Genomic DNA, 22,548 nt, shown 5'->3' on the forward strand with positions numbered 1-22,548 from the left:
TGTTTTTTTTTCATAAAATGATATCATTATATTGCCTTGAATGGTATTATAATCCTTTAAGTTTGTACTAATGGCTATAAAAAATAAAAAATAAAAAATAAAATCTTATACTTATTATTTTCTCATTTTAGTAATTTACATTTAATTACTTATTATTTACCCTATAAAATTTGGTTGAAATTTTCATGGGATCTTTAATATTTATTAATATGCCAAAACTATACTAAGAGTTTGTAACTATTCTTTAAATGGGCTTTTTTTATTTTTATTTTTATATTTATTATTTCTCTTTTTTCTTTCTAATAAGTTTTCAATGGTATTCATAAAAGACCATATTATCCCTTCAAGAATAATAAAGTTCCAATTTATGGAAGGGTAATTTTGTCTTTCTATCTTATTTAGTGTGGTAATACACCAAGTTTACACCTGTATAGAGAATTAAACAGTAAAGCCCCTGTAAACTATTCGGCATTCCCATTTTTTTCACTCTCTCAACTCCCAATTCCGGCGATATTTTCCGGCGAAGCCCCCCGACTACGGTGATATCGCGGCCACAATTGGCAGTGTTTCACTAGCTCCGGCGCGCAGATCCGGCAGTCTACAGTAACTCCATCTCCGTCTTTTTACTTTCCTGCTTTCTGTCTATAAATCGAAACCCTAGCTCAAATAAGCTTCAAGGACATGCAAAACGGAAGTTCAATAAGTAGTATTTCGAAAATGGGTTACTAATTTTCTGTTTCTGAACATCTATATGTGAACTCTTGCTTAGAAGTCCTGATGATTTGGGGTTAATTTTTGTTTTTTTGGTTAATTTGTCGTTTTGACATGTGGGCGATCCTTTATTTCGCAATTAAATGCATATTTACTGGGAACACTCTGGTGGGTTTGCTTTTGTACTTGGTTATGTGTTTGTTTTGCTGAGTTTTAGCTCCTATGCTTGTTTCTGATGCGGTTTCTTGCTTTTTAGCTGAGAATTTTGTAAAATTACGATGCTAGAACATATGCAGATTGAATTTAAAAACAGTAGATTGATTTTATATTCTAGATTGTTTAGACACTTATGTGTGTGGGTGTATATGCTTCAATTGTGGCCTTTTTTGGTTTTAATTCTAAATGGTGGATCTTGTGTTTGATTTGGTAATTTCTGTACAAAGTTGTTGCTTCTTTGGGTTAGAAATCTGGTCTTTAAGATGCTGCTTGGAGTAATGGTAGAGGCTGTAATTATTGAAATTTTGCAAGAGTAAAGGCTAGAAGCATCACTTAAAATTTAAACACTATTATTTAAACTTTTTGGCAAATTTAAAATTTTTATCTGAACTCTACTCACCTTTACAAATTTGCACTTATTTTTTTTTTGATAAGCACGCACATATATTAAAGAAGGCTTAAAAGCCGCAAAGCATACAGGGAGTATACGAGGTGGCTAAGGCCTCTCAAACAAAAAACAAAACAACCCAACCCCTAATTGGAGGCTAACCACTCCAAGAATCCTATTAGGGAATTCGACTCCATATCAATGTACACTTTAGCCCAACCCCAAATATTCTACACAAACGAAGTTTTTAACTTCTGAAATGCTTTACAAATTTGCACTTATAAACCTAAGTCGGCGTTCTTTCAGCATTCTGCAATGATGTATGTGGGTATATACATATACATATATATGGCGATAGTGTTGAATCTTGAGCCCGCCAATGCCCCGTCTAAAGAAGAATACATTCATTTACTAGAGGAAGTATGTATCATTTTTAGATGCATGGTTCCATAGACAATACTAAAAAGTGTTCAATATGAGTTTGGATGCCCTTGACTGTTAATATTAAAGTGTTCCATGATTTGTTTCTAAAATACATTATTTGTCATGAGGCACACACCCATTACAGAAATGATGGGGTAAAGTTGGCTAAACTACAAACATCCAAACAGAGCTCTATAGCCCTTACCAATTTATTGTTGTTGCTAGGTATTTGGGATGCTTAGCTAATCACACTGCAAAGTAATTAGCTTTTCTCTTAAGTGGTTTGGACATCTTCTTTTTTATCAGATTTTATATACTTTAGAATGATGTCTCATCCTTCTGTCCTTATTTATTCTTTTTTTTTATTTATCAGAAACAAAGATAATTTTTTATTGCGTCCTTATTAATTCTTATTAATGAATTCTTTGTTTTTGAGAAAGAGAGGACATTCTCTAAACTAGAAACTAGGTTAGAATCTTTGTCTCAGCTCTGAAGAGGAAAACTTTATGCACATGAGATGCAAACCATCACCACACTTGCAGAGAAGTTTTTTGTATCGTTGATTCCAATCTTGGAACAAGTGTGATGGTTGAACCTTAGTGCTTGGCACATGAGCGATAGATGACCTAGGATATGTCACCTGAGATACAATTGCAAATTAAAGCTGAAGGGGCATGGATGAGCAATTATATTTGTCATTGTAGCCTCCCCTTTTATCAGACATCTTGGCTGCCTTGAATACCATGATTCTATGAATGTTTTTTATTCTATGTTCTTGATTTTAAATATCCATGATCTAAAAAACCTTTTCCATGATCAACATTATAAAGCTTGTGGAGGGATATCTTCAAAGGAGAGATCAGTAACATGAAGGAATTGAAGAGAGAATTGGTTTTATTTGAAGAAGTGGTGGAATTTTTTCATTCTTCAATTCAGTCCCAGGTTACCTAGGGAGCACCTACAAATTTGAGCTTAAGGCAATTGATCGGTGGAGGGCTCCACTTAGCCATAATATTTATTTTGTTCTTTAAATTTTATATCAGCTCTTGCCCCAGGAAAGTGGAAGTGTTTGACTATGTCAAAGGTGGAAATTAGTAGCTGTATCTGTTATTTTATTTTATTTTATTTTTTCAATTATAGAAAACAGTTAGGATTGTGTTGGGGCATGTCTTGGTGTTTTTTTCTGGTCATAAGCTGAACATCCTACAAAATAATCTCTGAATTTATTCAAATTTTATGTAACTAAAACTTGTTTTTTCTTTTGTTCAGTTGTGTGTGAATGAACCTTATGTTTCTCTGGTTGATTGCCTCCCATTTTTGCTAGTTAAAGATTTTAACAATTGCTTTCTTATGAAAAAGGTTAATAAAAAGCGTTTGGATGTTCATTTTTGTTGATTACTGCTGCTTTTAGTATTTTTCTAGTCATAGATAGTAGAATTTCTTATTTTTTTCTTCTTCTTTTGTCTTTGTTGCAGAATATGAGTAGTTTGGTTGAGAGACTACGTGTAAGGTCAGATCGAAGGCCAATTTACAATTTAGATGAATCAGATGATGACGCTGATCTTGTGCATGGGAAATCTGGCATGTCTCAGGAGAAGTTTGAAAAGATTGTTAGGAGTGATGCGGTTTGTTTTCTATTTGTTTATTTTTAAATTTTAATTTCATTTTCACCAATTTTCATTTGATCAGTCTGTTTCTCCTTTCTGTACTGTGTTTACGTGTTAAAAAATTGTAAGTTTGGCCTTACGCACTAGGCACAACTGCCTATTGCTCAATTGCAAAGACTAACATTGCTGTTTGGTCTAACTATTGAATTTTAAAAAATTTGTTTGCCTCATTAATAGTTATGCAATCTGTTTGAAGATATGTTTGAGTATCTGTCTTCATTAAACTTTTCTTGGAAAATTTCAGGTTTGTTACATTTGTTGTATATTAATTTGAAATACATAGCTGTGATTTGAGGCCTTTTAAGTTTCAGATGGATTGACAATGGTGTTCAAGCATATTTTTAACATTCGATAGAAGGGATTACTGATTTGAAATGTTTCTCCGTCTATTGCAGTTGCACTTGTCCTGGGGTTTATTTGTCATGTTTGTTGCTCTTATTTTTGCAGATTTTGAGAATGCAAAGTTTTACTTGACTTTTTTTTCCTCTCTCTTTTTAATTTCATCTTGTTTATTCCTAACAGAAAGATGACTCATGTCAAGCCTGTGGAGAAAGTGGGAATCTTTTGAGCTGTGAAACTTGTACTTATGCTTACCATCCCAAGTGTTTACTTCCACCACTGAAAGCTCCTCTTCCTAGCAACTGGAGGTGTCCTCAATGTGTATGATTCCTTAATATGTTTGGAACCATTGTTAATTTATTATACCTAATTATGATTATGCTTTGGTTATAACTGATAATGAAAATGTTTTCTTTATTCAGGTTAGTCCTCTAAATGATATTGACAAGATACTGGACTGTGAAATGCGCCCTACTGTTGCTGGCGATAGTGATGCCTCTAAGCTGGGATCTAAGCAAATATTTGTAAAACAGTATCTTGTAAAGTGGAAGGGATTATCTTATCTGCATTGCACATGGTAATTCCATTGTTAATTATCTCCATTAATTATGTTTATTTTTTGAGGAAACGTTCTGTAGTTGATGGTTTTCACATGAGAAATAATTTCTAGCTATAAAGTTTTTTTAAACTCTGCTAAGCCCTTAATAATGCTTTCTAATTTTTTCTGTTGTGTTGCTGTGGTAAATTATCTTCAAAGGCGTTCTAATTAGTTCTGATGGTCTTGTTTCACCTACCATCCACACTTTCTTCTAGGGTGCCTGAGAAAGAGTTCATTAAAGCTTTCAAGACGCATCCTCGGTTAAAGACTAAAGTAAACAACTTTAATCGTCAAATGGCATCAAACAATAACTCTGAAGAAGACTTTGTTGCGGTTCGGCCTGAATGGACTACTGTTGATCGAATTATTGCTTGCAGGTTAAACCCTCTGAAAACTGTTGTGTTGTTTCCTCGTATAAGTTCTCTTTCAGTAATGTGCTTTAAACCAGAGGTTTTAAACTTTGAACTTGAGTTTAACTTTGCTTACTTAAGAATTTGAATCAAGTTTGTGGGTTCCAAGTCTGCTAAGTAAAGTTTGAATTTTGTTTGAACTTCAGTACATCAGGAAACAGAGTTTATTCTTACAAGTTAAAATAAGTCAGGACAATACTTGGATCTTTATTATGGCCATAGCCTAAAATATGTATGAATATATATATATATATATTTTTTTTTTGATAAGTAAAAAAGTATATTAAAAGAAAAGAGGGAACACCAAAAACCGGTGCCCTCGAAGTATACAGGGAGTATACACAACACCTTTCCTAACTAGGAGCCTATCCAGTCTACAAAACTTACAATAGAAGAATGACTCTCTGCTAGGGAACCCCTGACCCAGTACCAAAGATTACATACAAAAGAATATTTCAACCTTTGAAGCAAAAGGTCCTCATCCCCAAACGCTAGCCTATTTCTCTCCTTCCAAATTGTCCAAAAAATACATAACGGCGCCATTTGCCAAGCCTTCTTGCGTCTTTTGCCCACAAACCCTCCAGTCCACCCAAGAAAGGTTAACTTCACTGAACACGAGAGAGTCCAAGATATACCAAAAAGAGAGAAGAGGAGGTTCCAAAGGACCCGCGTCTTGATACAATGCAGTAGGAGATGATCCACTGTTTCTTCTTCAGATAAACAGAGAAAGCACCTATTTGCCAAAGAGAACCCCCTCCTTTGAAGTTGCTCCTGAGTTAAAACTTTGCCCCAAGAAGCCTCCCAAGCAAAGAAAGCTACCTTGGGAGGCACTCTTGCCCTCCAAATTCTTTCACTAGGAAGCAAAGGAAGACCCCCCGGCTCTAACATAGAATAAAGGGATCTAACTGAGAAAACCCCATCCTTTGAAGCTGTCCATATCACTCTATCTTCCTCCTCCCTTTGAACCCTGAAAACTTGGATCTTTTGCAACAACTGCTCCACCAAAATAATCTCCCAATCGTTAAACGCCCTTGCGAAGAGAGGAGTTCAACCAATCCCATCACCAACCGGATTCCACACATCCGAAACCCAAGCATTCTTTGACATGGATATGGAAAAAAGAGATGGGAAAGACTCACAAAGAGGCTCATCACCACACCACTTGTCTTTCCAAAATTTCACTCTTTGCCCATTACCCAAATGGAAGGCTACCCGGCCATTAAACAACCCCCACTTCTTCCTAATTGCTTTCCAAAGCCCAACTCCATTTCTTCCCAACACATCCCGAGTACACCAACCCCCTTCCTCTACGCCATACTTAAGGCTAATTACACTCCTCCATAAAGCATCTCTCTCATTAGCAAACCTCCAATTCCACTTACACAATAGGGCGTTATTCATCAAGGATAAATTTCTCACCCCTAGACCTCCTTTTCTTTTCTCCAAACATACCAAGTTCCATCTTACAAGGTGAGGTTTATGGGCTAAGGTTCCCCCACCCCACAGAAAATCCCTCTGAATTTTCTCCAATCTCAACCTTACTTTTCTGGGCAAATGGAAGAGAGACATCAAATAAATAGGCATACTTGACATAGTGCTTCTGATTAAGGTAAGTCTACCCCCTTTAGATATGTACTGCCTCTTCCACATAGCAAGCCTTCTACGAAAACGCTCTTCAACCCCATTCCACACCGCCACCGAGTTAAACGCTGCCCCAAGGGGCATTCCCAAATAACTAGAAGGAATCCTACCCACTTTACACCCCAGCTCCAAAGCCAAGCCCTCTATATTCAGCACCCTTCCAACCGGAATCATCTCACTCTTCTCTAAGTTAATCCTCAACCCCGAGCACGCCTCAAACCACATGAGAAGCCAACTTAGATAAGTCATCTCGTCTGGAGAGTCCTCACAAAAAACCAACGTATCATCCGCAAACAACAAATGCGATATATGCAACACCTCACCCCTCCCACCACACACTTTCCACCCAGATAAGTACCCCCCACTAATAGCCCTTCTCATCATACTACTAAAAACCTCCATGGCAATCACAAACAAATAAGGGGAAAGGGGATCGCCTTGTCTTAGCCCCCTCGTGCTTTGGAAAAAACCGGATGAAGACCCATTGACTAACACGGAAAATTTTACTATGGAAATGCACCAATCAATCCACTTTATCCATCTCTCTCCAAACCCCATCTCTTTAAGAACAACCATCAAAAAACTCCAGCTAACACGGTCATAGGCCTTCTCTATATCCAACTTGCATAACACCCCTCCCACATTGTCTTTCAACCTAGAGTCCACAGCCTCGTTTGCAATCAGCACTGCATCCAAAATCTGTCTACCCTCCACAAAGGCATTTTGAGACTCTGAGATCACTTTCCCCATAACCTTTTTAATTCTATTGGCCAACACCTTGGCCAGCAACTTGTAGAGGCTACCTACAAGGCTGATGGGCCTGAAATCTTTCAAGTCTTCAGCTCCTCCCCTCTTTGGGACTAGTACCAGGAAAGTTGCATTAAGAGATTTTACAAATCTACCCCTCTCATGAAATTCCTTGAAGAATCCCATTATTTCAGCCTTTACTAGATCCCAACTGAACAACCAAAAGGCCATGGTGAAGCCATCTGGGCCGGGGGCCTTATCCTTGCCTAGATCTGAAAGTGCCACGAACACCTCCCCTTCCGAAAAGGGAATTTCCAGCCCCTCAGCCTCACAACTGTCTAATCTCAAGAAGGGCAGCCCCTCAACACCAGGACGCCATCCTCCTTCTTCAGTGTACAGATTATTAAAAGCACCCACCACACTATTTTTTAAATCTAACTCCTCCGTATGCCAAACATCATCCACTTTCAGCCTTGACAACCAGTTCCTTCTGCTATGCGCATTCGCCATCCTATGAAAGAATTTGGTATTGTTGTCCCCCTCCTTCAACCACAATTCCCTTGATCTCTGTCTCCAAGAAATTTCTTCCCTCAACACCCAAGTCTTATAGGCCTCCTTAGCCTCCTTCCTTGCTTCACAATCCTCCAGACTCAGAGTTGAATGATTCTCCACTGCATCCCAGTACACCACCTGGCTAAGAGCTTCTCTCTTCTTAGTCTCAATTACCCCAAAAACTTCTTTGTTCCAAGTCTTTAACAGCCCTTTTAAGGCTCTTAATTTTGCATCCAAGACAAAGCTAAAAGACCCAGTAAAAGATAAGCTGCCCCACCACCTCTTCAGCTGATCCATGAATCCCCTTTCCTCCAACCACATATTCTCGAATCTGAATGGTGATGGACCCCTCTTCAAACCTCCACCCTCAAGAAGGATAGGAAAATGATCAGAGACTGGTCTAGCAAGAATCCCCTGCGTGGCTCCATTGAACATTCTGTCCCACTCATCTGTGACTAAGAACCTGTCAAGCCTAGATTGAGACTGGTTGTTTAACCCCCCTCGCCAAGTAAAGAGACCCCCCTGTAAGGGGTAGTCCCTTAGCTCCAAATCCTCTACCACTTCAGTAAATCTCCTCATTGAAGCAGATAACTCACCTCCCCTACTACGCTCTTCCGGGTATCTAATCATATTAAAGTCTCCCCCCACACACCAAGGATCTCTCCATAACCCTTTTATTGAGCCAAGCTCCTCCCAAAAAACCTCTCTATCCCTTCTGCACACCGGCCCATAAACTCCAGTGAAAACCCACCTCATCCCATCCATACAATTCTTGAACAGACAAGACACTGAAAAAAACCCTTCTTCCACCTCCAACAAGTCAACCACTCTGTTGTCCCAAAACACCAGAACGCCTCCAGCTGCCCCCTTAGAGTTAATTGCTCTCCAGTCAATATGTCTTCCCACCCCAAGGCTACGAACAATCCCCGTACTCATGTCCTTGATTTTTGTCTCCTGCAAACACACCACGTCCACCTTGTTGGATTTTATTACAGACTTAATGATTTTCCTCTTTTCATTATCGTTTGCCCCTCTAACATTCCAAGATAAAATCTTTATCTTCATTTAATTCCTGGTCCTGAAGCCCCTCCGAATTTGCCTTCATTGGAAACCAGCTTAACTCTTTTATAGCTTACTGTCCATTCCAGCTTCTTTAATTCCCTGTTGGATTTTGTGACCGAAGACTTTGTCTTTTTATTCTCCCTGCCCTGATTTTTCTTTTCAATTCTCCCTCTCATTCTTCTCAACAGGTATAGGATTTCCTCCTCAAACCCAACTGTCGGCATGCCCAGGCAGTGACTGAATTTCGCAAGGCAGCTGGAGTTCCAATCTTCCTCTCCTTTCCCCACTTCCACCTGAAGGGTCATCGTCTCCACTAATGGGCTTTCTAAAACCCCTCCAAATGGAACAATGGATAAATCGGTCCCATTTGCCTCATCGCCCGACACTTGCGGAGACATGTTCCCATCTTCGTGGACCGAGAGGTCTGCCAGCCACTCTTCACGCGAAGGGGCCCTGCTCCTTTCTTCTTCCACGACCCCAAACAAATCGTTGATCACCCCCACCTTCCCCACCACAGCAACATCCGACCCCAAGAAAAGAGGAGAAGGAGAAGAAGCCCCACACCCCAAAGAGAAAATAGGGGATTTGAGATTACGGGGGTACCTAGAAGCCTCGTACAAAAGCGCGTCATCAGTGGGCTTCCGATGGCCGAGGGATGGCTCCATGCTGCCGACGCACCTCGTGACCAAAAGCTCCTCCTCCATCTCCGTAAGGGTCCCGACAGTCTTTGGGGGAGCCCTAGAAGGGACGGGCTCCCTTAAATGGTCCAAATGGGCCTCAGGCTTAAAAAGCCCAAAAGGCTCCTCAGGCCCCTTAGTCCAACCCGACAAGTTGGGGCAGAAGGGAGACGGGCCTTCAGTCCAGCCCAAACCTTCCTTTGAAAACAACCCTCCATCACCTTTTAAAAAAGCCCCACTGCCAGTCTTGGGCCCAGACCCACTCCCTGAGCAGCCCACTGCAGGTTCAACAAACTGCCTGCCCCATTCTTTGCCATCCTTCCTGCTTTCGCTACCACACGCCACCTTCGCTTCAGTTCCCCTTTTTTGAAAATCAGCTTTAGGCTCCCGTACTCTAGATTCAGCGCGTGAGGCTCCCCCAACTTCATCCCTAACCTCCCACTCACTTCTTCTCTGCATCCACGAGCATGACCCATCCTGCAACACCCTCGGAATGGCTTCCCACCACAAGCAAAGCTCCCACTTAGTGTTACCAGCCTCCACCTCCATCGTTCCAGGCCAATTCATTCCCGAGTCTTTAACCAAAATCCGAGCCCACTGCAGCTGAGAGAATAGGGCCGTGTCCTCATCCACAGCTACAAACCCTCCACAGCAGTCTCCAATACTCTTGAAGACCTCCCTACTCCAAAGATGAAGAGGAAGACCCACGACTCTTACCCACACTTCCTTTGCATGGCTCTCTTTCCAAGTGCACCCCACTACCGGTCCCCACCTTTGCAGTAGAAATTCTCTGTCCTTAAATCGTCTGCTCCCTCTAAGAAGCACCATATCAGCTTCCCATTTGTTTTGAAACTCAAACAGCACCAGGGCCCCACCCAACCTGAATATTCTTACCTCCCCTTTTAGTAACCAAACCTCATACTCCCATCTCTTCAAAGAAGGCAGTGACGGGATAGACTCAGGACTACCACCGAAACAACCCACCAGGCAACGCCCAAGCTGTTCCTCCCTGCACATTGTTTCCTTTTCCCCTAGGTTCACCCTCATAGACTCCACTGGCATGCCTTTCTTCCCTTTAACTACTTCTGCATACGAACTTGACCCTTTCTCTGAGATATTGGCATTGCTCTCCTCCTTACCCATGGACGACACACTCTGGTATCTATTCCTCACTTCTGTGGAAGAGACCCCAAGAGCCCTCAAATTGTTAGCCAGCAAGAACCATCCCCCTACTAAGCCACTTCCCTCAGGAAAAACTAGACAGAACTTTTTCCTTTCCACATCTCTGACCGAGCAAAGCAAAAATCTCCCAGCCACATTAGAACGACATTCTAGACTGTATTTTCTTCCACCTTCATCCCAAACTTTTAAAAGCTTCGAAGTAGATTCTCCTCTGCACCAAGCTTCCACTCCTTCCAACAGAAGGCTTAAACCTTTTTCTCCAAATCTTATCCAAGAGGAGAGACCTTTACTCCTCTCCCAGATAGTTCCTCTTAGCCTTCCTCTGACCTCTTCAATGGAAATTTCGAAAGACTTAGATTCAACGGCAAACCAACTCTTACCTCCCTTCGGAACTCCATAGGAGTCCCTCACTCCCATGCTTCACCTAATTAACTTATTGGTGATTTTTGTATTAGAAGCCTATGTATGAATATATATAAACACTCTTACATTAGAAGAACCTGTGGATGTATGTTGTAACTATTGGAAGTACATGTGTGCTATTTTTTTTTTTTTTTTTGCATCTATCTCTGCCGGTACTTAAATCTCACTACCCCTTAAATTCTCTTGGAACATTGTAAGGTGTGGAACATGAGCATAGCATATGCCAGATGCCACTAGTTCTCTTAGCATGTTATTTGTTTTCAGGCAAAGAAAGAATTCCATCCATAACATTTGTGGGAAACCTCTGTCTTGGACATGGGTTGAAACTACTAATATGTCAGCAACTAAATTACTGATTGATTTGATGTATGCAAGGTTCATATATTGCCCAATAACTTGTTTTGTCAAAGTTGAATCTTTCACTGTCAATTGATGTGTTTGCCTGGCTGGCCTGCCAATTCATCTACAATAGAACAGTATGTATCAATATGAAAAACTGTGGCAAGTTGGATAATTTGTTTTCATTCCCTTTAGTCAACCTTCTGATGTTTTGGCCCCTCCCATGATGGCAAGTTCATGTTTGGGAGGACCTTCTCCTCTGTGTGTGTTATTTTTGTCTCTTCTAAATATTTCTTTTATACCCTTACTTCCAAATCTTTCTTTTATACCCTTTCCAAAAGTGAGTATCCAACCCTTTTTCCTTGTGCGAGATTTATCTAAAGCTTGATAGAGGTCAGAGCCTTTGCATGGTTAGCAGCTAATAAGAAGGTTAATATTAACGACTTGTTATAGGATATAATACTCTATAAAGCCAGTAGTCTTAAGCATTGTGTCTTGTCCTGAGGGGTGAGCAGACTGTTGACCATCTTTTCCTTCACTTTTCTATTACTATGGCTTATGACAAAGGTTATTCTCTTTAGTGGACGTTGGAAGTTCCACCTGAAAACATTGCGGACATGATGGTTATATCATATTTCAAAGATTTTGGAGGAATCCTGGCAGGGAATTTTGTGCCGAGGGGCTCCATTAGCCATTTTATGGGTTATTTGGCTGTGGAGGAACAATGATATCTTCAAAGAGAGGAGGAAGTTAATTGATTATTTATTTGGAATTTGTATGCTCTCTGACATCATATTTGGCATTGGCTGCCAAAAGATTCTCAGGTGTCCCTTTTTAGTATAATCTTGCTGTATTGAAGGGAGGCTTGTGGTTATTGTAGACGTGAGGTGATTAGGGCTGAGTAAGTGCATGCCCTTGTAGGAGAACTTTATGCTTTATTTTGGTGGATGTTCATTAGTTAACCTGGGGCAAATGGGGCATGGTGGAGTATTAAGGGACCACCAAGGCAGTCTGGTTAGAGACTTTTCTAAGCCTACTGGCATGGCTTTGGCTTTGAAGTGGAGCTCCTTGCTTTAGTGGAGGGATTGACCGAAGCAACTTTGTTGGGTGTTTGTTACCTTTTGGTGGAGGGGGATTCAATTATTATCCTCTTCTGGGTCTTTTGAGGTGGAAGAGAACCTTGGAGTTATTATTATTCTATAATATGCAGGATACCGGACCTCTGCAGAGGTCTTGGTTGTTCCTTTGTTTGGAAGCCTAAGTATGCCAACTTGATAGCAGTTCATTTTTCAAAGTAAAGTGTCATCCTCATTTGATACCCTCATATTTGAAGGGGTCTTTGATAGGCTTTAATTATTACTTTTTGTTTCATGTGCGTGATATCTCATCCTCCTTGGTGCTACAATTTTCCTTTCTTATGATATAAGATGATATTGTTTCCCGTTGAAAGTTTAAAAATTGTGAATTTCATTCTGTTGATCACAAACCAGATGTACACATTTTTAGATCCAATAAAACTGGGGACATGGTACTGTATCATAATACCCTTTTTCTGTGAAATAGTATGACTGGAATTTCTGCTTTAATTGAGAAAGTTATTCAATAATAATTATAGATCTACAGGATGTAATGGCATTTCTATCTTATGCTTTAGTCCATATTCAACATCAGATCTCTTGCTGGCTGATAATTTTCTCTTTATCTATCTTTGGTCATGTTGTACACTTCTTGTATTTGCGCTAAGCAGCACCAGGATTTTTAAGGATAGATGGAGACTTATTGCTTGCAAGATAGAATATCCTTCTTGATTTCTCTTTGGATGTCTGTGAAGATGGAATTTGCAGGCATTACTTCTAGCCTGGTCTCTTTGGAAATGGAGGCAGCCTATTTTCTTGTTCAGGGACTAGGGGCATTTCTGGTCTCTAGTGTTTGGTTTTAGATGGGGTATTTTTGGAGCAGGGGTTTAGTTTCCTTTTCTGTTTGAAGGCTATCTCATCCTTTATTTTATTCCCTTCTGTCTACCTTCATAATATTCTATGTACTATATCAAAACACTAATATGGTTATCTCTTATCCATATAAAGAAAATTGATTTTCTATTGCAGTAAGAGTGGGAACATGAAATCACTTTGCATTGTGCAAAAAGAAAGTGTTTGTATGCAAATCCCAGAAATTGTAAACAAACATTCATCTGTAGTATCTGTATGGGTTTTTGATTCGTATATTTTATATTGTTATTTTCATATATTGTTTTCTTCTTTCTGATAAATATAAAATGTTATCACTGAGAACTGGCTGTTAACTGAAACACTGTTTGTGAAACTTTTCAGGGGAAATGATGATGAGAGGGAGTATCTTGTAAAATGGAAAGAACTTTCCTATGATGAATGTTATTGGGAATTTGAATCAGACATTTCTGCATTTCAACCTGAAATCGAAAGATTTAATAAAATTCAGTCTAGGTCTCGCAAACTTTCGTCTAGTAAGCAGAAGGTTACCATTCGTGATATTAGTGACTCAAAAAGGAAACAGAGAGAATTTCAACAGTTTGAACATAGTCCTGAATTTCTTTCTGGAGGTATATTATTTTCAGAAATGTGCTTCCTACAACTTTTTGTTTTGCTTTTGTTATGATGACCATGAACATTAAGCGCATTTTTGGTGTAAACGAAGGCTCACTACATCCATATCAGCTTGAAGGATTGAACTTCCTAAGGTTCTCTTGGGGCAAACAAACTCATGTAATACTTGCAGATGAGATGGGCCTGGGTAAGTTTTGTTTTTTGTTTGTTTGTTTCATTTCTTTTCCTGGTGGCTTTCTGCATCTTGTTGGTTATAGTTTGGTTTTTTGTTTGGGTGCAGGCAAAACTATACAAAGTATTGCCTTTTTAGCATCTCTTTTTGAAGAGAACGTCTCTCCACATTTAGTTGTAGCGCCACTTTCAACTTTGCGAAACTGGGAACGTGAATTTGCAACATGGGCACCTCAGATGAATGTTGTATGTACATCAGGACGTGTGAATTTTCAATTTATTAAGTAGTTAATATACATTATTCCTAATAAAAGTTAACTTGCTGCAGGTTATGTATGTTGGTTCTTCCCATGCTCGTTCTGTTATACGGGATTATGAATTTTACTTTCCCAAAAGTCATAAGAAGATCAAGAAAAAAAAATCTGGTCAAATTGTCACTGAAAGCAAGCAAGACAGGATAAAATTTGATGTTCTCCTGACATCTTATGAAATGATAAACTTGGATTCTGCATCATTGAAACCAATTAAGTGGGAGTGTATGGTAAATTCTATGGCAAATTGATTTCATTGCTTGTCCTCAAATGTGTATTGCTACTTTATTGTTGATCTCTTTATGTAGATTGTTGATGAAGGTCATCGTCTCAAGAATAAGGATTCGAAGTTGTTTCTATCACTGAAGCAATATTTGAGTAAACATCGTGTGCTTTTGACAGGAACTCCTCTTCAGGTATGTTGTCAGATTATCCTTTTGTGTTATGCAGGTATTTAAGATTATTTCTCATTCATTTGCTTTCTTGGTATTCTGTAGGTTTTTTAAGGTACCCATATATTGGATGGCAGTTTGCCATGTGAACTATTTTTGTCCCACATGGGAAGTTGTTTGCCTGCTGATATATTTTTTTTGATAGGAAAACACACAGAAAAATATATATATATATGAAAAGAAGAAAAGGGTGCCTAAAGGCCAACCCAAAGCATACAGGGAGTATGCAAGAGGCGCCAAAAAGCATGAACAAAAAAGAAGAGGGGGGACAAAAAATACACACCAGTCCTCATCCCCTACCAATCAAAAAAATTGATTAAAGGTAAAGGTCCTTCATATATAATCGACTTAGTCCAAGACCAAAAATTACATACAAAAGAATTTTTCATCCTTTGAACCGAAAACTCCTCATTTTGAAAAGCAATTCTGTTCCTTTCCTTCCATACCGACCAAAAGAGACATAAGGGAGCTGCCATCCAAGCCTTTCTATACTTCTTGCCCATGAAAAACCATGCCAATCAAGAAGTGTATCTTTAACTGAGAACGGGAGGACCCACAACACTCCAAAAAGAGCAAATAATAACTCCCACAAAACCCTTGCCTTGGTGCAATTGATTAGAATATGGTCAATAGACTCCTCTTCAACACCACAAAGGAAACATCTATTGGCTAAGTGCCACCCCCTCCTTTTTAGTCGATCCAAGGTAAGCACCTTGCCCCACGAAGCTTCAGAACCAAAAAAACCCACTTTTGTGGGAACACAAGGGCTCCAAATAATGCTCTTCGGGAAAGATACTGCACTTCTAGGTTTAAGGGCACTATAAAAGGACTGAACAGAAAAATTCTCGTCCTTAGTCTCTTTCCAAGGCTCCCTATCCTCCATGTTAGTGGTTATCTTCTTCCCTTGAATTGTCAAAAGGAAACCTCACCACCTCCTCCACCTCCCAATCATTAAAAGGGCTAGAGAACCTAGGGCTCCAATCATCCCCTTCCACACCCATTGAGTTTCATAACTCCACTACCCATGCCTCTTTTGAAATCGCTAAAGCATACAAGGAGGGAAAAGAATCACAAAGAACATCGTTCCCGCACCGTTTGTCTTTTGAAAATCTCACTGTTTTACCATCCCCCACAGAGAATATGGTTTTATTTTTCCATAAAGACCATTCCTTTCTAATTTCCTTTCAAAACCCCACACCAAACCCCTCCCACACAAACTATGGTTCAACATGAGAATGAGACATATCAATGTTTATTACGTATACATATTCTTTTGGAATCACTCTCAATTGCATTTGTTATTGTGGAGCAAAATTCTATTTCTCATTCATATTTTAAAAGTATACAACCCTAGAAATATATATAACAATAGAAAAGAAAGAATAAAGAAAAATTGCAAAGAGATTTTTTGTGGGGAGGGGGAAATCTGGAAAGGAAAGCTCACCTTGTTAAATGGGAGGTGGTTTGTGGGGATAAGGAGAAAGGGGGGCTTGGAATAAGGAAGCTAATACTTTTGAACAAAGCTTTACTTGGCAAATGAATTTGGAGATTTGCTTGTGACATGGAGGCTCTTTGGAAGCAAGTGCTTATGGCGAAGTATGGACAAGAGGACTGCGGTTGGAGGACAAAAAAGGTTGTGGGTGCGTTTGGAGTGGGGGTTTGGAAGGAGATTTTGAAGGAAGCTGGCTGGTGCTGGGAAAATTTGGTGTTTAAAGTGGGGAAAGGCAATAAAATTAGGTTATGGACTGATCATTGGTGTAGGGATACAGTGCTGTCCCAGAATTTCCCGCACCTCTTTACTTTGGCAGCTCATAGGAAGGCGACAATAGAAGAAATGTGGGACCAGAATTTTGGAGGAGGAGGGTGGAATTTGAGGTTCATTAGGGATTTTAACGATTGGGAATTTGATATGGTAGGCAACTTGCTTCATGAGTTGAGGGGCCACAGTATAACTTTGGAGGAAGATTCGGTTTTTTGGAAGGTAGGAGGTAATGGGCAGTTTAGAGTGAAGGAAGTTTACAGCCTGTTGGATAGGCCTTTGACAGTCGCTTTTCCGAAAAATAAAATTTGGGTGGAGAGAGTTCCAACTAAAATTGTGTTCTTTGCGTGGAAAGCCACTTGGGGGAAGATTATGACTCTTGATAGACTCCAAAAGAGAGGGTGGCAGCTTTCCAATCGCTGTTTTTTGTGTGCTTGTGAAGAGGAAAATGTAAATCACATCCTTATTCATTGTACAGTGGCTAGAGTGCTGTGGGACTTAGTTTTGGGTTTGTTTGGGGTTCAATGGGCATTTCCTGAAACTGTAAAGGAGGTTTTATTTAGTTGGAGGGGATCCTTTGTGGGGAAAAAAAGGAAAAAACTTTGGAATTCCATTCTGTTATTTATTTTTTGGACGGTTTGAAAGGAAAGGAATAAACTAACTTTTAGGGGGGAGTTAGTTATTCAGAAAATTAAGTATTCTTTTGTATGTAACATTTGGGATTGGGCTAAATTGTATATGGGAGAGGAGCCGAACTCCTTTATAGGATTTCTGGAGTGGTTAGCTTCCAGATAAGGGGTGGTGGGTTTTTTGGTTTTTTTGCTTGTGAGGCCTTAGTAGCCTTGTATATCCCCTATATCCTCTGTGGCTTTTTGCCTATTTTCCATGAATTTTGTGCTTACTTATCAAAAAAAAAAAAAAAAATCCCTACTAATCAGGGATTATATACATAAATATATACAAATATACATAAATCTACACAGCTGAATATTCACACAGTTGTACACACACACACCAAATATGGTTTTTGTTCCAAAGCCCCCCTCCCCACATAAAGATCTTTTTCAATCTAACAACTACCTTCTTTGGGTGACAAATAGATACATGAAGTCAGCAAACTATATGAAGTATTCTTCACTAGAGTCAACCTTCTACCTTTTGAAAGGTGTTGTTTCTTCCACAAAGCTAGCCTTTTTCGGAATCTTTCTTCCACTCCTTCCCATGTCATCTATAGGTGATATAATTATTTATGGAAAGATCACATACATATGAAGGAAAAGAGAGATCATTTTATTAGCTGTATCCAAGTATGCAAGCCAAAGGAGGGAGAAGGGTTGGGGTTTGGGAGAGTATCTTTTGAGGAATTGGACCCTCCTAGGTAAGTGATTTTGGAGGTTTCTTAAGGAGAGTACAACTTTTTGGCACAAGGTTATTTTAAGCATCCATGAGACACATCAAAATGATTGAGACACAAACATTTTAGTTAGGTGGACACATTGTTAGCCTTGGGAGGTTATTGCTTATGTTTTCCAGGATTTCTCTAGCCATACTTGTTTTATGGTGGATGATGGGATAAAGATTTGTTTCTAAGAATATTTGTGTTGGTGGGGGAGGGGGGGTTTCAACCTTTGGATTCTCAATTTCCTTGTCTTTATAGAGTGACATCAATTAAAAATTCTCTTGTTTCATCTATCCTTGAACTCTTCTTTAATTTGGAACTTTAACTTTTGGAAAAACCTCGCCAATTTGTAGATAAAGGATCTTGAAAGTCTAATATTTATTTTTGATCATGCAAACCTTTCATTGCCTTCCCCAAATGTGAGAGTTTGGTTATTATCGTTTTCCAACTTATTTTGGGTTAGATCTTTCTTAGCCTTACCTAGGCAATCAACTCTAGATTTCTTCTCCCCGTAAAAATTCATATGGAAATCAAAAGCCCATCAAAGGTAATGTCATTTGCTTTGTCAATGGCTGAGAAGCGGGTTAATACCAATGACTTACTTTTAGGTGAGAAGACATTTCAAAGCCCTTAGTTTGGATTGTTGCACTTTGTGTATGAGCAGTTAAGAATCGATAGGTCACATTTCTTTACACTGTTAGACGACTTTACAGTTGTGACATAAGCTATTTTTTTTGATAAGTAAAGCAATTGTATTAAAGGGCCTAAAGTAACACAAGATTGTTTTCCCTTCGACGAGGTACCAAGTCAGTTCAAGAATATATGAAAGAATTCCATGAGTTGAGCATTCAGAATCAAGTGTGGGAAAGTGATGCTCAACTTGCAACCCATTATAAAGTTGGACTTTGGATGGAGATTCAACTTGAGATGATAATTGCACACACTTAAACTGCAGATGGTGTTTATCAAGTAACCCTTAAAATAGAAAAAGGGCTCAAGTTTTTTTTTTTTTTTGATAAGTAAACATCAATATATTAGCAAAGGCAAACGCCGCAAAGCATACAGGGAGTATACGAGGCGACAAGGGCCTCACAACAACAAAACAACAAAACCCACCAGCCCTCAACCGGAGGCTATCCACTCCAGGAATCCTATAAGGGACCGGGACTCCACACCATTATACAATTTTGCCCACCCCCACATATTACAGACAAAAGAATACTTAATTTTCTGTATAGCTAGCTCCCCCCCCCTAAATGCTAATCTGTTCCTTTCCTTCCACACCGTCCAAAAAATAAACAACGGTATGGATCTCCATATTTTCTTCCTCTTTTTGCCCACAAAGGAGCCCTTCCAGCTGGTAATCACCTCTTTTACAGTTTCTGGAAAGACCCACTGGGCTCCAAACAGACTAAGAGTCATCCCCCACAGCACACTCGCCACTGTACAATGTATAAGAAGATGACTAACATTTTCCTCATCACTACCACATAAGTAACACCGGTTAGGGATTTGCCATCCTCTCTTTTGGAGCCTATCAATAGTAAGGATCCTCCCCCAAGTAGCTTCCCATGCAAAAAACGCTAACTTGGACGGCACATTCTCCACCCAAATGCCCTTTTTGGGAAATAGAATAGTACTGTGGCTGGTCAACAGTTCATACGCGTCCTTGACACCAAACTGCCCATTTTTACCCCCTTTCCACAATGCCAAATCTTCCTCCAAATTAATTCTTTGATTCCTTAGGATTTGCAACAGTTCTTCAACAAAGGGCAGCTCCCAATCATTGAAGCTTCTCAAGAACCTTAGGTTCCACTCACCTTGGCCAGCATTCTGGTCCCATAAGTCCCCCACAGTGGCCCCTTTTTGGGCAGCCACATTGAAGAGTTGAGGGAATCTCCGGGCCAGCTCCACATCCCCACACCAAGTGTCCTTCCAAAACCTGATTTTGGTGCCTTTTCCCACCTTGAAAGTCATATTATTCCAACACCAATCTGCTTCTTTCATAATCTCCTTCCAAAGCCCCACCCCAAATGGCCCATTTGCTTTTTTAGTTCTCCACCCAAAGTCCTCTTGCCCGTATTTTGCTACAAGAACACGTTTCCACATTCCATCCCTAGCACTAGCAAATCTCCAAACCCATTTTCCAAGAAGGGCTTTGTTCAACTGGACTATTTTCCTCAAGCCAAGCCCCCCCTTCTCTTTGCTCACACACACCTTCTCCCAACTGACAAGGTGAGCTTTTCCTTCCGTGCTGCCCCCTCCCCACAAGAAGTCTCTTTGCAGTTTTTCGAGTCTTCTCGCCACTCCCTTGGGCATACGAAATAGTGACAGCTGGTATAAAGGCATGCTAGCCAATGTTCTCTTTATGAGGGTGATTCTACCACCCTTAGACAAAAAAGGGCTCAAGTTTTTGGCTTCCAAATGTTGAAGTTCACAAATTGGGAGCACTTTCTACAACCAAACAACAAGCAAACCATTAAGCACAACAAGCTTTTAACTATGTGAATGGTGAGGATAGCAATCTACAAGCTTTGAATGTGCCTAATCGAGATGCTAATAACGGTAAAACTTCAATAAGTATTGGAGATAAAAAGTTAAGCATGGCTCCTTTCTGCTTTAAGTGTGATGGGCATGGTCATTATGCAATTGTATGCCTAAGCTAAGGTTTACACTTTTGTGTTGAAGAATTAGAATCTGAATTAGAGAGTTACCCAAAGGAAGAAGATACCCACAATGAAGATGAACTCAGCGAAGAATGCGATTACTATGATGGTATGACATACCTTTATTAGCAACATCCCAAAGGTAAAAAGAGAAGAAGATTGACGACATACTAGCATTTTCCATATGCTTATTTCTTGCCAAGAGAGGTTATGTACCATGATCATTGATAAAGGTAACAGTTTGAATATAACTTCGAAAGAGCTTGTTGAGAAGCTGAACCTTAAAACAGAGAGATCCAAATCCATTTTGAGTAGCATGGGTTAATGACACCTCTATTATAGTAAGTTGTCGCTGGTTTGTCACATTCCTTTTTGGTAAGGACCTTGAAGAGTCTATATGGTGTGGAGTCTAATCAATAAAAGTAAGTCATATTTTGCTTAGAAGACCTTGACTTTTTGATAGAAGGGTTCAACATGACGGCCATAACGGATAAAATAAAACTATTTTTATGTAAAAGGGATGGAGCTATCTTTATGAATACTTAATCACATGTTTATTGAAACAAATAATGTCAAATTTCATTTCGCTAATTGAGCTGCTACAAGTCAAAATTCTTAAGCAGCCTTTGGACTTGAAATGTAGAGGCAATGGGAAAAAATAGAAAAAAGAATGCTAAGGAATAGGGGCTTGCTTGAAAACATGAAATTGTTTTCAATAGAGGCCCCTTTTGTTTTTAGAATAATTCTAATCTTTTTTCAAGTGTTTTTTGTAAAATGTTTTGAGAAATAACTAAAACAATGGAGAATACTTCAAAAAATTTTATAATATAAAAACGTATACAAAAACTTCATGAAGAATAAGTTAAGAAAACCGTTTTTTGTATTTAAGTTCTCAAAAAAAATTTTATTCTTAAAATGAATTGAAATTTTTTTAAGAACTATTTTAAAAAATGTTGCCAAGTAGACCTAATTTCTTATTTAATTTGTTATGAAAAACACAAAAAAAGAAGAAGAAATGTAGTGAAATTTTAAAAAACTTAAAGGTTTTTAATCTCTGAGATTTTTATAAATAATTAGTTCTATATAAACCAAAATATTTTTTTCACATTAGTTCTATACATACACTCTCATACACAATGGGCGTAAGAAGATCCTTTGTCCATTGAAAAAAGTCCCATCAATTGAGAAGGCAGAGGAGGCATAACCAAAAAAGGTGTTTACCATCATGGAAACTAAAATTGTTTTTGCTCTAATGGCCTGAGAAGTGGATGAATTTAAAGAGCAAGATAAGGAATATTCAGCAGAAGTACGTGATATCCTTGATGACTTTTTTGACTTGTGTGGACTATAGAATTATATAATTAACTTCCTTCTATACTTGACATACAACTTACCACAAGGTCGTTGATGACGCACAATTATTTTGAGAACTATCAATTTGTTTTACAACATCGGAAAGTCTTTCGAAATTTGGTACTTGTCTTGCATGTAATTGAAGAAGTTCCAGAGATCTTGAGATCCTATCTTACTGTGGTGCAGAGTTGACAAAGAAAAAAATGGTGGTAGGCATTGCTTAAGAGTTCAATTGATCATGGAAAATCACTAAAATTCGAGGTTGAGTTTTTTTTTTCAAGTTGAGGGAAATTGATTAGAATGGACATTAATTTTAGTTGGAATTAAATTAGGATTAGTATTTATTGAAGTAAAATTAGGAGTAGTTAATTAAATTATAGGAGAATTATAATTAAAGTCATAATAGGTTACCTAATAGACTTCATATTTCTTAGAGAAACCTATAAATAAGGCTAATTGATATAGATCATAGTAATTGAT

At 39.0% G+C, this 22,548-nt stretch overlaps 1 protein-coding gene across 1 annotated transcript in view; it reads left to right on the plus strand.

Annotated features, from left to right (window-relative positions):
- The first annotated feature begins 443 nt into the window (after window positions 1-443).
- Window positions 444-22,548, plus strand: part of LOC100261114 (CHD3-type chromatin-remodeling factor PICKLE) — a 68,471-nt gene continuing 46,366 nt past the window's right edge. Inside the window, exons 1-10 of the mRNA XM_002282882.5 lie at window positions 444-603; window positions 3,214-3,363; window positions 3,928-4,065; window positions 4,167-4,321; window positions 4,558-4,719; window positions 13,706-13,953; window positions 14,049-14,144; window positions 14,238-14,374; window positions 14,457-14,669; window positions 14,748-14,855. Coding sequence (XP_002282918.2) covers window positions 3,217-3,363; window positions 3,928-4,065; window positions 4,167-4,321; window positions 4,558-4,719; window positions 13,706-13,953; window positions 14,049-14,144; window positions 14,238-14,374; window positions 14,457-14,669; window positions 14,748-14,855 — 1,404 coding nt within the window. The 5' untranslated portion in view covers window positions 444-603; window positions 3,214-3,216. The remainder of the gene's footprint in view (window positions 604-3,213; window positions 3,364-3,927; window positions 4,066-4,166; window positions 4,322-4,557; window positions 4,720-13,705; window positions 13,954-14,048; window positions 14,145-14,237; window positions 14,375-14,456; window positions 14,670-14,747; window positions 14,856-22,548) is intronic.

The sequence above is a fragment of the Vitis vinifera genome, chromosome 4 (assembly GCF_030704535.1).
Source record: "Vitis vinifera cultivar Pinot Noir 40024 chromosome 4, ASM3070453v1".
Lineage (NCBI taxonomy): Eukaryota > Viridiplantae > Streptophyta > Magnoliopsida > Vitales > Vitaceae > Vitis > Vitis vinifera.